Source organism: Leopardus geoffroyi, chromosome A3 (genome assembly GCF_018350155.1).
Source record: "Leopardus geoffroyi isolate Oge1 chromosome A3, O.geoffroyi_Oge1_pat1.0, whole genome shotgun sequence".
Classification (NCBI taxonomy): domain Eukaryota; kingdom Metazoa; phylum Chordata; class Mammalia; order Carnivora; family Felidae; genus Leopardus; species Leopardus geoffroyi.
This window is the reverse complement of record NC_059336.1, coordinates 27558465-27573919: the sequence shown is the minus strand read 5'-3', so window position 1 is coordinate 27573919 and position 15455 is coordinate 27558465. Positions and strand designations below refer to the sequence as shown.

The window sequence follows — 15455 nt, the reverse complement described above, 5'->3', positions numbered from 1 at the left end:
ACCACAGGGCAAGGTCGGGGCAAATACACTTTATTCAGTCCTGGCATCAGACTGGCGAAGTCCTGCTGTGGGTGCCAGTGCCCCAGATCGGGGGACCCCTCCCCTCAGCTACTAGACTAGTTCTCCAAGACCACAGACAGTGACATCTCTTCACTCACATGACGTTTTCTGGGTTTTTTTCATTGTCTTTTTGTTGTTGTTGTTTTTCTTAAAAAAAAAAAAAAAAAGAGAGAGAGAGAGAGAGAAAGAGAGAAAGAGAAAGACAGAGAGAGAGAGAGCGCGAGAAAGGCCCAGAGCCGGAGCACCAAGCTTAAAGGAGGCAGCTGGTGGCTTTGTCAGCGACGGGAACGCGTGGGGCAGAGACCTGCAGAGACCCTGGGCAGGGGTCCAGGAGGACTCTGGGACCGTTTGTTCCTGAGATTTGTGTGTGTGAATGAGAGTGTGTGCTCACCCAGGAGGGTGAACACACGCCGGTGAGATACAGGTAGTGAGGGCAAAAGGGGGTATGGGGAGGCCGGAGGGGTGGGACTTGAGCGGACAGTTGGGGAGTAAGAGGGGGAATTTGGGGCAGGGGTCCCCGAGGGCACCTAGAACCGGACACAACCTCCTCCGACAGCAGCCAGCAGCGCTATCCAGATTTTTCACACGGGAAAACAGGCGCAAACGGCACACCTCCACTACTCTGCCCCTCCCTTCGGTGTCACTGGCCCAGTCGATGGTCTCAAGCCAGCTGTTCAAAAGTGGGTCTCTTCTGGTCACTCCGTCTGCTCTCATGCCTCAGTCTCAACACCCCCGCCCCCGTACCAACGTGCCTCAGCTTCTCCCACTGAATACTGTCACTATGGGCACAGGACTTGAGTGATAGAAAAGGGCGGTGGGCTTAAGGGAGGAGTCCAGGCTGGGAATGTGCCTTAACGTGATGGGGCACTTGGGATGGGGGTGGAGAGCAGCAAGGCCCTTTTCCCCAAATAGACTGATAATTGCCTTGGTTCAGAGCTTTCTTGGGCGGTCCTCTCGTGGTGCAGTTCCAGATGAAGACCCTATTCCCAATTCCCGGATGGGGGAAAGAAAAGGCAAGTTTCTGGGTGCCAAGGTAGACTGTGGAGGCAGTCTAGCGGTGTGTGTATAGCAGGCGGGAGGGTGCACGTCAGTCTGGGTAACCCCGCAAGGAAAAGGGGTTATGCCACTTAGGGAGAGTTCCAAGCGCCAAACCCAACCCTTCCGGGCCAGCTAGTCTCTTTCTCCCCTTTCCTAGTGCTCCTCCCATTAAGGCAGAGACGCCCCGTCGGGTTGAAAGGAAGCCGCGGCTCCCGGATCAAAAGATTTCTAAGGATCGCTCAATGCCCGCCCCACTTCTTCCCGGAGCGGGCCACAGAGGCTTGCGGTTCAACTGGGACCGGCCCCCTCCTCCTAAGAAGCATTAAGCATGCGCGAGAAGGGGGCGGGCCCCAGTGCTCGGGGGAGGGGAGCGAAGGGGTTTGGGAGGAGCGCGCGGTGCCGCCCAGCCGCAGCGCCCCCCTAAACCAGAGAGGAGGCGGGCTGGGCGAAGGCGGAGGGATCGGGAGCAAGGGCAGGGGCGTGTCCTCCGGCCACGAGGAGGGGCGTGTGCGAGGTGGGGGGAGGGGTGCAGGTCTGTAGGAGTGGACGGGAGGTGTAACGGAGGGGGGCTGGCTGCTGGTGGCTGTGCGGGAGGGGGCAAGACGGGGCGGGGCTTGGATGTCAGGGAAAGAGTGGGGGTTGGGCTGCCTTGGGGTGTGTCTGCGGGGGAGGGGCATGTCTGGGTTTGAGGGGGATGGGCACGTCTGGGAGGGGGGAGGCTGCGCGGGAGATGGGGTGCCAGCCTCGGCCTCCGAGGGGCCCCAATACCTGATTCCTGTATGTAAACAGCTGGTTTGGGGGCGTGCGCGCCCCGCTGACGGTGGGCTCAGTAGGTGAAAACCAGGTCGGCGATGCTAGACGGGCGCCAGTCCCCCGCGATCATCTCGGTAACTTCGGGGGTGCAGTAGTCCGGGAACTCGAAATGCGACGTGCCCGAGGGGGGCGGCAGGTCCGGGTCGCGGTCCAGGGCGCTGCAGTCCAGGCCGGCGGGGCCGGGGGGCAGTCTGGACAGAAAGCCCAGCGGCTCCTCCCCCGACGCCACCGTCTCCTCTTCGCCTTCCTCCACCGCCGCCGCCTCCTCCTCCTCTTCCTCTGGCTCCTCGTCCTCCGACGGAGTGGGGGAGGCGGCGGTGACAGCCGCCCCCTCGCCCGACGGCCCTTGGGCGCGCTCCGCGGGTCCCCGGGCAGCCCGCCCCGCTGGGACCATCCTCCACAGCTCCCTCCCTGGGGTCTCGACCAGGCGTACTTCCAGCAGCTCCTCGTCGTCGTCCTCGTCGTCGTCCTCGGGCGCCGCCGCGCTGCCCCCCAAAGGCCCGCCCGCTGCTCGGCGGCCCCCGCGGCCAGGCAGCTGCGGCCCGGGCTTGAGCCGGCTGCCGCCACCACCGCCGCCGGGGGGGCGGGGCCGCGCCTTGGCGGGCGCCCCCTTGCTCTTTTTGCGCGGCCGGTACTTGTAGTCCGGGTAATCCGCCATGTGCTTGAGGCGCAGCCGCTCCGCCTCCCGCACAAACGGGATCTTCTCCGAGTCCTGCAGCAGCTGCCAGCGGCGGCCCAGGCGCTTGGAGATCTCGGCGTTGTGCATGTCGGGCCACTGGTCCATGATCTTCCGCCGCTCGTGCTGCGACCACACCATGAACGCGTTCATCGGTCTCTTAATGTGGCCGCTCGGCGTCTTGCACCAGCCGGGCTCACGCGCCCCCTCCTCGGCCGGCCCGGGCCCCGGGGGCGGCGGCCCGCCGTCCCGCTTGGCCCTCGCGCCCCGCTGCTGCACCATCGCGCCTGGGCCCGGGGCCGCTAGACGCCGCCGGGGGCCGTCCGCATCCTCCGCGGCTGGGGGTGGGGGAGGAGGCAGCAGCGACGGAGGGGCGGCCCCGCCCCGCAGCTCGGCCCGGCCCCCGCGAGCTGGGGAGCGAGGAGCTGGGCGCTCGGGCCCAACGGACGGCGGGGGGAGAAGGTCAGCGGCGCGGTCTCAGGCGGGCTCGGCGCGCCCCCGCCGCCTCCGGCAAGTTGCGCCCAGCCGCACGCTGCACATTGTTTTGCGGGGGCGGAGGAATCGCACCCTCCGGCCCCCGCGGGCTCTCCTCTCAGTCTCCTGCTCCGCCGCGGCCCGCGCGCGCCGCTCCCCGCCCCGCCGCCTTCCAGTGTCTTTCTCCCCGCGCGGCCCCGCCGGCGCGCGCGCCACCCCTCCCCCTCGCCGTCTGCGGGCCGCTGCGGCGCGCGCGGGGCCGCCCCGTGTAAACACCGAGGTGCCCGCTTGGGCTGCGGCCGGGCCACGCCTCGCGCTCAGGCGGCGCGTCACCCGTTGCTGGGCAGAGAAGCTGGTATTTGCATCTCCCAATCGCTGGCTGCCGGGGCGGGGCGGAGCTCGGGCTGCGGGGCTGGGCGGTCTCGCTGGGTTGGAGGGTGTCGGATGAGGTTGGTTTCTTTTCTTAGGCTGGGGACTGGGAGGAGGGTGGGGGAACGCGGAGCGTGCTTCCCATCTGCCTCCGAAAGCTCCCGCCCCACGTTGCCTTTGAAATTTTAGCTTATTCTGTGACACCTGCCGCCAGGTGGGACATCCGCCCCCTCCTCTTTCAGGAGCGTCTTTCTGCACGGTCCCAGGACCGAATGTGGGGGCACTCAGGCTCGGGAAAGCTCAAGAGTACAGTCTCATCGTTTCAGAGATGTAGCCCCTGCCTACTACACATAGGGTCCAGCCACACAGAGGCTCGACAAATGCTTTGAACTCAATGAACGAAGCGCTTTCATATTATTTTAAACCTCGTTTGAAGCCCCACAAGAGTCCTGAGAAAGAAAGGAATAGGACGCCTATTTTCCGGATTCAGAACAAGAAAGACACGCAGACTAGTAAGGCTCGAATCCTAGGCTCGCAGTCCCTCCCTCTCTTCCCAGCTCAGCGCATCTCGCTGGGGCGAGTCGCTGGATCATCTCGCCTACCAGCCAAGGGTCCTGAGCAGGGCTGACTAACTGATTTTTCACAGTCCTCAGGCGAGGTTCGAGGATGCGAGAGTGTCCCATCCCCAGGTCCCAACCTACACAGCCACCCGCCGGGTGCGGACAAGGGCGCGACGCCCCTCCTGGGTCTGGAGAAGCGTGCGCGGGCACGGGGGCGGAGCCAGCGCGAGGGGCGTGTCCGCGACGCATGCTCTAGGCGCGTGGCGGGGAGGGGCTGCGCGCTCCCAGTTCACCACGTGTGAGCCGGCTCGGGAACCGCGGGCCCTGTGCTGCCCCCGGGGGAGGTCACCTTCACGGCGCCATGGGCCTGGGCGATGGGAGGGGGCGCGTAGGCCTCGCCCCTGAGGACTAGGAGCTGGGAGGGGTCGGGACGAGGTCCTCTAAAGTGTCTTTCTGCTGGGACGTAGTGGGCACTGTCCGGGGCGGAGAGTGGAGAGCCTGGCGACAGACCTCACCCACCACTGGGCGGGTTGGGGCAGAGAGCACAGTTGGAGGGTGTAGAGCAGGGAGGAAGGGCTGAGGTGCGGCTCCGCAGACGCGGGGGGCGGGGTGATGCTCTGGGTGCCCGGGAGGGAAATGGGAGCGTGTGGCCAGCGGGAGGGGGCGATTCTTAAAGGCACAAGGCGCTCGGAAGGAGAAGGCCGCGCTCCCGACCAAATGGTCCTTCCTCGGATTTACTGGACGCTGAGATTCGGAGCTTCCCTGAGTTTGAACCTTCAGAACTGGAGCCTGGCCTGTTCCATCCTCCATGGAGTCAGAATTACAGTATTCATATCCCGATTCCTCCTCCTTGTCCTTGAAATGGGGGAAAAAACCATTTCTCCCTCATATGGTTGTTTTACAAGTTAAATGGGGATACTGGCTGTGAACAAATCTGACACCTAGTAAATGCTCAATAAATATTAGTTATCTGGGACTCTGGGCACCAACAACGTAGAGACACCAACATAATTTTTTTTAAATTGTCGAGGTGGGGATGGGTTTATTTCAAAAAGGGCATCCGGGCACTTGGGGGGGGGGCACAGTTAGTTAAGCTACTGACTTGATTTTGGCTCAGGTCCTGACCTCCGGGCTCCTGAGGTCCAGCCCTGGGTAGGACGCTGCACTGACAGCACGGAGCCCGCTTCTCTCTTTCTCTCTGCCCACCCCGTGCTCATGCTCTCTCTCAAAGAAACATTAAAAAAAAAAAAAAAAAAAAAAGTGTGCAGTGCACTGCAATCAATTTTAGAATATTTTCATCAACCCCCAAGGAAATTCTGTGCTTGTTTTCCATATCTCCACCTCTGTCTCAATGGATTTGCTGCACCATTTTATATTCCTACCAGCATGTGTGAGGGATGCAATGTCTCCTTCCTCTTACTTTTGAAAATATGGCTCTTGGGGCGCCTGGGTGGCTCAGTCGGTTAAGCGTCCGACTTCGGCTCAGGTCACGATCTCTCGGTCTGTGGGTTCGAGCCCCGCGTCAGGCTCTGCGCTGATGGCTCAGAGCCTGGAGTCTGCTTCCGATTCTGTGTCTCCCTCTCTCTCTGTCCCTCCCCCATTCATGCTCTGTCTCTCTCTGTCTCAAAAATAAATAAACGTTAAAAAAAAAATAAAAAAAAAAAAGAAAAAGAAAATACGGCTCTTAATGTATTCTCTTGCCTCTAGCTTTGTCAAAAAGGTATCATGCTGTTACATATCCTGGTATTTACTTTCTCATTCAGTATTATAGTGCTAAGGTTCACCTAAAGTATTGCACCCATATGGGGTTGGTTCATTTTCCACTGTGGGGATATGCTACAACTTTCCTATCTGTTGTCCTGTCCATGGCCAGTTGGATTATTGCCAGGTTTTTGCTCTTATAAAGGAGTGTTACTGTTAATCCTAGATGTGTCTCTGGAGTTCAAGTGCAGGGTCTCCAGAGTATATATCATGGAAAGTGTGATGGCTACATCTGAGGACGTGTGAATGCTAACTTTTACAAGGTAATGTTGTAAAACTGCCAACTTGCACCAATTTACTTTTTCACTAGGAGCAGAGAAGAGATTCTTTTCATCCACATCTTGTCCAAAGTTTGGTATTATCAAGCATCTTAATGTTTGCTTGCATTATTCTCTCTCATCATGATTTCCGTTTGCTCTATGGCACTTACCACCTTCTGGAATTATTTTATTTGTTCACTCGGTTTTTGCCCATCTTCCCTCCACTAAAATGTAAGATCCACGAGGGCAGAGATTTTTGTCTGTTTTGTTTTATGGCTCTATCCCTAGGAGGGTGCCTAGCACATCATAAGTACTGATTAAATATTTATTGAGTGAATCAAAGTCAGTGTTCTACCAAGAATACACTCAAATTCCTACAGGAGCCCAGAGAAGAAAGTAGAATTCTGAAAAAGAAAACCTAAAACTCAGATCTGCTGCTGAGATGCAGCGGTTATCAGTGCATACAGACTACCTTGAGTCCTTTCTAATGGGTGCCCCAGAGTCTAAATCTTGTAGGCCACGGGTGTTCAAGGCTGGGCTCACCACTGAGCTGTTCAGTGTAGACTGCAGTAGGAAGACAGTGAGTTTCTTGGAGAGATGCTGACCACCACTACCCAATGGTCCAGGCCACCATCACCTCTCATCGGGCATCTGTCCAGCCTCCTTTCTGGTCCCTGCACCCACCAGGTCTCCTTCCATTTCGTTCTCTTTCCTGAAGCCAGAGCAATGGTATGTTTTACTCACAAATCTGATTGTGTATCTTCCCTTTTTAAAAACCTTCACTGGTTTCTTCATTACTCTCAAGATGAACACCAGGCTTTTATTGGCCCAGCAGGCTTGGTCTGACCCCTCCTCACCAATTTGACCTCCTCTCTTACTTTCTTTGTCCTGAGCCAGTTTCCAGCCACACTGGCCCTCCTCCCTTTGTGGAACAAGCTGGGCTGCCTCCCCACACAGGGTGTTGAGAAGTCCGTTCCCTCACCCTTCCAGCACTCCTACCTCTGTCTCCCTCCTTGTAGCCCTCCTAGCCCCATGTCCCTTGCCTTCAGTGTACCAGTGGCCTACCTGGCCCATGTGGCACTTGGGATAGAAAACTTTTTAACACCTATATCCTCTAAATGGCAGTATTTTCAACAACAGTTATAAAATATAATAAATAATATTAATGATAATGGCCAGAAAAGAAATGTAGATGGTGAAAATATTCTTTGAACTTTTTATATGTAAGCATGTCAGCAAAAATAAACATGACAATACAAAAAAGGGAAAAGAGTATTGAATCAATAGTTTTCAGTTACATTAATATATTTCTTTGAAAAATAAAAGAAAATAAAGAACACACCTACATAGTCGTCTATTGCAATAATGATTACGTTACGTTACAGTTTAAAAACACGAAAATGCTTTAAAAATAACAATCAGGGGCACCTGGGTGGCTCAGTCAGTTAGGCATCCGACTCTTGATCTCAGCTCAGGTCTTGATCTCAGGGTCGTGAGTTCAAGCCCTGTGTTGGGCTCCATATTGGGCATGGAGCCTACTTAAAAAAAAATTTTTTTTTTTAAAGATTCAATTTTAAGATTCAATATATTATTCAAGTTTGGTAAAACATAATTTTACCAGGGGCACCTGGCTGGCTCAGTCAGCAGAGCATGAGACTCTTGATCTCAACGGTCGTGAGTTTAAGCCCCACGTTGGGCAAGGAGCCTACTCAAAAAATGCCACCAAAAAAACCCCACATAATTTTACCAAAGGAAAATTATAATGTAATGTAATATAATATAGCATAATAATATACTTTTACTAAATAATAAAATCTGCAGTTACCACACAACGATTCACTCTTTGTTTCCCTGTTTCAGCTTAAATACAAAAGCTTCAAGTGGTCACATAGGATGACAGAATTGAAGCAGCTCAAGCTTCATAATCACTGTGCTATCATTGTTTATTTTGAATCTATTGTTTAAACAGAGACATATGTTGTACCAAAAGGGCTGCAGACACAAGTGCTCAGGAAGCTAGCTGGAATAATTCTGTACTGTTACGAGCTTATTTTCAAAACTAACATGTGTAGCTGCATCTGACTCGGCATGCGTTAGGGGCTGACTGAACGGATAGTGCTCTGAATTAACTTCCTTGTAGAATATAATGTTTATTAGTGCACAAGTAATTAAAGTAGGCTGATTTGAAGCTTACAAATATATTATTAAGACTCAAGTTAGACCAACAAATTGATCTTCGGGGAGGAGTATTTTACCACTGACAAGGTTTAGAAGGGTGGGCCCATGGAGGAGATAATAAAAGGCAGGCTGACTTTCAATCCGTTTTATTATTGTTTTTAAATTCTCTGCAGACGACACACCCTCTCGTTGCCTGCACAGCCCCACTTGGAACGCTACGGCAGAGCAGAAGCTCCATGAGATCAGAAGACCTGCCGAATTTCCACTCGCACCATTGTGTCCCCAGCACCTAGCAGATCTTGACACAACAGAGACTCTGAATATCTGTTCAAATAAGGGAGGAAGGAGCCAACCCAGACACCATCATGCAACTCCACGCACCCCAACTCTATCTTGCTCCAAAACATCAGTGTGTGAACTGGCATGATCATCAAGGATGTTCCTAACGAAGAGAGAAGACAGTAAGAACAAGGTAATTCGCTTTTTGATTTACCTGACTGTCTTTAAAAATTCAGAGATTAAAGGCATGCCTGGGTGGCTCAGTCAGTTAAGCATCCGACTTCGGCTCAGGTCATGATCTCACGGCTTGTGGGTTTGTAAGTTCAAGCCCCACGTCGGGCTCTGTGCTGACAGCTCAGAGCCTGGAGCCTGCTTCGGATTCTGTGTCTCCTTCTCTCTCTGCCCCTCCCCCACTTGTGCTCTGTCTCTCAAAAATAAATAAATGTAAAAAAAAATTTTTTTTTTAATTCAGAGATTATGATGGTGAGTGTGAGTGTGTGTGTGTGTTTGAGTGTGTGCCATGTCTCTTTCTTTTACCAAATAATAGTATAGAACTGCACATGGGGCTCTTGATCACTTAAAAATGGCTGGTGCAGGGGCACCTGGGTGGCTCAGTCAGTTAAGTGTCCGACTTCGGCTCAGGTCATGATCTCACAGTTTGTGAGTTCGAGCCCCACGTCCGGCTCTGTGCTGACAGCTCAGAGCCTGGAGCCTGCTTCGCATTCTGTGTCTCCTTCTCTCTCTGCTCCTTCCCCTGCTCATGCTCTGTCTCTGTCTGTCTCGAGAATAAGTAAAACATTAAAAAAAAACGGGTAGTGCAAATCAAAATGTGCTATAGTGCAAAATTTTCACTGGTTTTCAAAGACCGCATAAAAAATGTAAAATATTGCATTAACATTTTTCTCTTCATTTTGTGTTGAGATTATAATATTTTGTATGTATTAGTTAAATAAAATATGTTACGATTAATTTCACCTTTTTTTACCATTTTATTTATTTATGTATTCATTTATTTTTCATTAATTAATTTTTTAATTTCTTTTTTTTTGAGAGAATGCAAGTAGGGGAGAGGGGAAAAGGAATAGGGAGAGAGAGAATCTTAAGCAGGTTCCACACCCAGGTCAGAGGCTCAGTATCACGACTGTGAGATCATAACCAGAGTCAAAATCAAGAGTCTGACACTCAACCCACTGAGCCACTCAGGAACCCCCTTTTTTTAACCTTTTTTAAATGTGGCTTCTGGAAAATTAAAAAAAAAAAATGTTTATTTATTTTTGAGAGAGAAAGAGAGACAGAGCACAAGCAGGGGAGGGGCAGAGAGAGACGGAGACACAGAATCTAAGGCAGGCTCCAGGCTGTGAGTTGTCAGCACAGAGTCTGATGTGGGGTCGAACCCACAAACTGTGAGATCATGACCTGAGCTAAAGTTGGTTGCTTAGCCAACTGAGCCACCCAGGCGCCCTTGGAAAATTTTAAATTACACTTAAGGCTTGCATTATATTTCCAATAGATAAGACTAATATAGAAGTTGGAGGTTTTTCTCATTTTATTTTATTTATTTTATTATTTATTTTAAATGTTTATTTTTGAGTGAGAGCGTGAGCGGGGGAAGGGCTGAGAGAGAGGGAGACCGAGGGTCCAAAGCCAGCTCTGCGCTGACAGTGGAGAGCCCGATGCGGGGTTTGATCTCAGGAACGGTGACCTCATGACTTGAGCTGAAATCAAGAGTTGGACACTTAACCAACTGAGCCACCCAGGGGACCCAGTTTTTCCCATTTTAGCAAAATTAAAAATGGGCCATCTTTTGCCTATCCCCCAATTTTCAAATGTGTGTTTTGAGTTTGGTTTTGTTTTGTTTTGTTTAGGTTTTGTTTTGTTTTTGTTTTTTTAAACTTGTCTGTGAAATTCCCAAGTTTTAAAAATCCTGCTGGAATACTGGATGGTCAATCCATGAGATGTAGTGTGAGATTCAGAAAGGAGATTCAGAAGGCAGAAAGGAGAGACCAGAACTGGGGACAGGTTTACGGAGAGAAGAGGACAGCGGGAGAGTCATTTTAACAGCACCAGCATGACTGATGGAATGGGAAATAATCATATTGGAGAAGGAAGGGAAGGTGACTGAATGGGGAGGGGATTTTATCTGGGTAGTGGGTCCCACCTGGTGACTCTGAAATCACACACCACTGGTAAATCCCCACATCTCCTGGAGTATAATCTTTACCCCCACAACCTGACTCTGAAATTCATCAGACTTTTTATTTTGGGGGTGACCATATTATTTATGATGAAAGGGACACTGTTAATAATTATGCTGGAACAACAGAAATAAACTGGGTAAACTGGGAAGCAGGTTATCCTCATCTCATTGGCTAAATGTAGGGGACTCCCCTTCGATGAGTTAGAAGTCAAGCAGGCAGATACTGGGGTTTTAAACAATCAAAGTGTCCAGGGTTTGAAATGAAAATTTGTTCAATATTATTAATCTTTGGGATGTTATTTCAACTCCTTTGTTTCGATTTTCTCATCTGCAAAATGGGAGAGTATAATAGGTTAGGACATGGGACGTGATAAAAGGCTCAGTAAATGGTAGCTATAACAAAAGCAACAAAAAGATACAAAAGGCAAAACTATAAAGATAGTAAAAAGATCTATGGTTGTCGGGGTTTGAGGGAGAGAAGGTTGACTAGGTGAAGCACAGAAGACTTAAATCCTAATGCATGAGAATATTAAAAAATCATTTTAAACATCTGGAGAATCTCAAGATGGAATGAAGAATTCGACAAAATAGTCGAATTGTATTAGAAATGTATGAAGCGGGGCGCCTGGGTGGCTCAGTCAGTTAAGCGTCTGACTTCAGCTCAGGTCACGATCTCGCGGTCCGTGAGTTTGAGCCCCGCGTCGGGCTCTGGGCGCTGACGGCTCAGAGCCTGGAGCTTGCTTCGGATTCTGTGTCTCCCTCTCTCTCTGCCCCTCCCCTGTTCATGCTCTGTCTCTCTCTGTCTCAAAAATAAATAAACGTTAAAAAAAAAAATTAAAAAAAAAAAAAAAAAGAAATGTATGAAGCAACCCCACTGAAGAGGGTGGGGAAAGGGTGCCGACTTAAGTAACTTTAGAAATGAGTGGATCCTGTAAAACTAAAGAGTAACGAAGTACTGTCCTCTAGTTGATAAAGTTTCCCACAGGGCTATGGGTTAACAATGCTGATACTGCTGTATATGTATACTGGAAATGAACAATTAGGTAAATGGATGCTGGAGAGTGGGAGCCAGGTCTCTCATTGTTGGAGTGGGAATGTACAGATAGACAAGGAGAGAAGGCTATAATGACTCGTGGTAACGGATTAGAATTGGAAATAGAAATAGGAATTCATGTTTAGCTTACTACAGATACAGATGGTTACATGCAGAAATATTTATAGATGTGTGTACACACACAAGTTAGCATATACACATATACTTCTTTGTTCTGTTAGTTGAAAAGGCTTCAAAGAAATGACACTTCAGTAGCAATGAGCACCCTTAGCGTCCCAGTCTTGGTTTCTAATATCATTCTCCAATGGGAGGAATCGGGCCTTTTGAGAAACAGCTGATTCTAGGACTGGGGCAGGAAATATGCAAGATAAGCCTGGGGCGAAGATAAGTGCCCCAAAACAATAACAGTATGAAGGAAAGACACACAAAGACGCGGGATATGTCAAAGGGACACAGGAGTTAACTAAAAGAGCCCCCAAAGGCCAAAGCTGGAACAATTTGAGCAACAAAATTAAGTAGTATTGGATCATAACCTAATGTATGAAATAAATATCCATGAGTCCATACTGGTATAAATAAATAACTGAATAAATCAATAGAAAGGACAAATCTTGAGTGCAGAAAAACTCCAAATAACTATGTATATACTCTACTCTTTTTTTTTTTTTTTTTATGTTTGTTTATGTTTGACAGAGAGAGCCCCAGCAGGGGAGATGCAGAGGGAGGGACAGAAGAAGCAAGCTATGCACCCACAGCAGAGAGCTCAATGGGGGACTCAAACTCATGAATGGTGAGCTCATGACCTGAGCCCAAGTCAGGCACTTAAACCACTGAGCCACCCAGGCGCCACTAAATACTCCCACCCTTACGTGTGGCCTGAGCATAGTCACTTCATTCCAAAGAGGACAGTATGAAAAAGGGTGAAAGTAACTTTCCAGTGGAGAAATCTGACAAATTCCTCTTCATCCAGGTGTTCGAGGTCAACACCAACAGTGATAAGTCATGTTGATGTCTGAGAAACTGCCACAGCCCAGAGGAACCTAAGGGGTCGTGAGATAAATGCTAAGTGGCATCCTGGATGGGATCCTGGCATAGAAAAAAGACATCAGGTAAAAACTAAGGAAATTTGAATAAACTATGAACTTTAGTTACTAACAGTGTATCATTATTTACCAAATCTATCATGTTAATATAATATGTTAATAATAGAGGAGAGAAGGTGGGTGGGGGATAAAGAATTTTGTATTATCTTCACAATTTTTCTATAAATGTAAAAGTGTTCTAAAACATAAGGTTTATTTTTAAAAACATGGCACAAGGCTTTATTTAGTTTATTTACACTTTGGAGTGTCAAAGCCATTACACTGCCTACCTTGAAAATGGAATTTCCTCAATGGATTAAAATAAATATTCATTTATCCTACAGTTTTAATATGTTTTGAATCCAGGAGTTAAATTGATCAATAAAAGTTGGCTACCAATTACTTAGGTCAATGTCTTATGAACTCAGCATCAAAAATGCAGCGTCGTTAATTTGTATGTAGTTGTAATACAAACAAGGAAAGACGACTGGTTCCTTGATCATTTTAACTTCGATGAAAATACCTGTAATGAAAGAAATCCACATAGAGCAGATATCAACCCCAATGCTTGCATTTTGCTTGCCTAAAATTGTTTAGTACAGAACGACTTATATTGTTGTGTAATTGGAACAATTTTGTTCTCCTTAAATAAAATACCAGCCAAAGATCATTCAGGCTGCAACTGACAAAAGGCGTTACTACTAGTTTCTTCTAATTTAGAGAATTCCCTTTTTTTTTTTTTTTTTTAAATCGAGAGTCTTGTTGCTACATTGAAGCTAAAAGGAGAGCGGGGTCGAAGCCCATTGGTGGTGTCCCTGGGCCGAGGGCAGGACTCTAAGCCAAGGGGCCTGCCCATTGGTGGGCTGCCCGGCAGCTGTGGGGCAGGGGCGCCTGGGATGGAGCTCGGAACCCATTGGCTGCGTCGCTGGAGGATGGTGTAATGGACCGCCAAGGCCTGTGCAGCTGGTTTCTACAGCAACGGAGGCTTGAAAGAGCCACTCAGATTTCGGCGTTCACCCCCAACTCCCCCTTCCGGAGGGGGCAGGGCGGCCTGGATTTGAGGGCCGGAGAGGAAGGCGTGGGGGATGGGAGTTAAGGGGACAGAGCCTCCCTCCGACCAAAGCTACCTTGCAAAGCAACATTTGAACTGGGTTCGAGGAACCTGGCCTGCGTGTTCACCGGGGGGGGGGGGGAATCTGCCAAACAGCCATAAAGAAGAAAGCGGAAAATGATATATAATACCGTCCCTCCCTGATTTTTCCATTGGTAATATCTTGCATGTGAACGAGCACAAAGCCCGGCACAGAGTCGGGCCTCAATACTTAATGGGAGGGAGAAAGAAAAGGAAGGGAGGAAGGAAGAGAAAGGGGAGACGGAGGGAGGAGGATCCATGATGTGGGCAACGTGGCGTGAGACAAAGTGCCCGCCCTACTGGGCTGAAATTCCACAGTCAGACCCCGAGAACTGAGGGGGAATGATGGCCTTAGGAATGGGGGCTTGAAGGAGAGTGGGGTCGCCGGGGCGCTGGCGGAGGGAGGGGGCGGCTTACAGGCTCCTGGCTCTGGATATTTGGAAGACCTGACTCTGCAGTAAGACGCCCTGGGTTCACATTCCCGCGAGCTCTGTCACTTGCCAGCTGCCAGTGCTTCAAACTCTCCGGATCCCGGTGTCTTTGTGTTTGGGGAGTAATAATACTTCATTGAGTTGGTGTCAGAACTGAGTTAAGATAATGCATGTCAAGTTCTTAAAACAATGCCTGAAACATAATAAATGTGCAATCACCAGTAGCTGTTTTCACCATTGAAGAGGGGTGGGATCTAAGTGGAGAGAATAGGGCGGTTGTCATTGTTGGGTAAGGAGGGAGGCGGGAGGAGCAGTGTGGAAATCCTACAAAAGAGATCAGTTTGGATGTCATATAGAAAAATCACTGGAGATGATAGCCAGCAGGCAAAAAAGGAAGAAAAATGAAAACAAACAACAACAACAACAACAACAAAAAAAACAGGGATGGTAGCTACTGTTTGCTGAGGGTCTGGCATTCTGCCAGATCCTTTGCATGAATCGTTTCATTTCATTTTCTCACCAGCCCTGATGAGACAGTTATCATTAAACCCATTTTTCTGGTAGGGAAACAGGCCCAGAGAGGTTATGTGGCTTGTCTGAGCTAAGAAATGACAAAACCAAACAGGGGCAATTGTGAGGCCCGGGACAAGAGTGTAATTGGAGGTCTATATGTCTCTAGTTAGAAGTTACACATCAGTATAACGTGCTGAATGAAATATGTTTAATTCTCCTTCTTGATGAATATACTTTCAGAAAAGCCTGGAAGGCCAGGTTCGAATTAGAATTACAGGACTGAAGGCACCTGGGTGGCTCAGTCGGCTAAGCATCAGACTCTCGGTTTCTGCTAAGGTCATGATCTCAGGGTTTTGTGAGTTCGAGCCCTGAGTTGGGCTCTGACCTGATGGTGCGGAGCCTGCTTGAGATTTTCTCCCTCTCTCTCTCTCTCTCTCTCTCCCTCCCTCTATCCCTCCCTCTCTCTCTCTCCCTCTCTCTCTCTCTCTGCCCCTCCCCTGCTCATGCTGTCTCTGTCTCTCTCAAATATATAAACTTAAAAAAAAAAACAACAGGGGTGCCTAGGTGGCTCAGTCCGT

General features: G+C 49.7%; 1 protein-coding gene and 1 long non-coding RNA gene across 2 annotated transcripts; one reads left to right on the top strand and one right to left on the bottom strand.

Annotated features, from left to right (window-relative positions):
• Nucleotides 1–14: 14 nt before the first annotated feature.
• On the bottom strand, nt 15–3356 carry SOX12 (SRY-box transcription factor 12). Its single transcript, XM_045445000.1, has one exon. The coding sequence runs from the start codon at nt 2867–2869 to the stop codon at nt 1925–1927; it is 945 nt and encodes a 314-aa protein (XP_045300956.1). The 5' UTR covers nt 2870–3356; the 3' UTR covers nt 15–1924.
• A 189-nt stretch (nt 3357–3545) lies between these two features.
• On the top strand, nt 3546–13492 carry LOC123580360. Its single transcript, XR_006703268.1, has 3 exons — nt 3546–3942; nt 8363–8661; nt 12690–13492. It is a non-coding gene; the product is annotated as an uncharacterized LOC123580360 (long non-coding RNA).
• Nucleotides 13493–15455: the final 1963 nt, after the last annotated feature.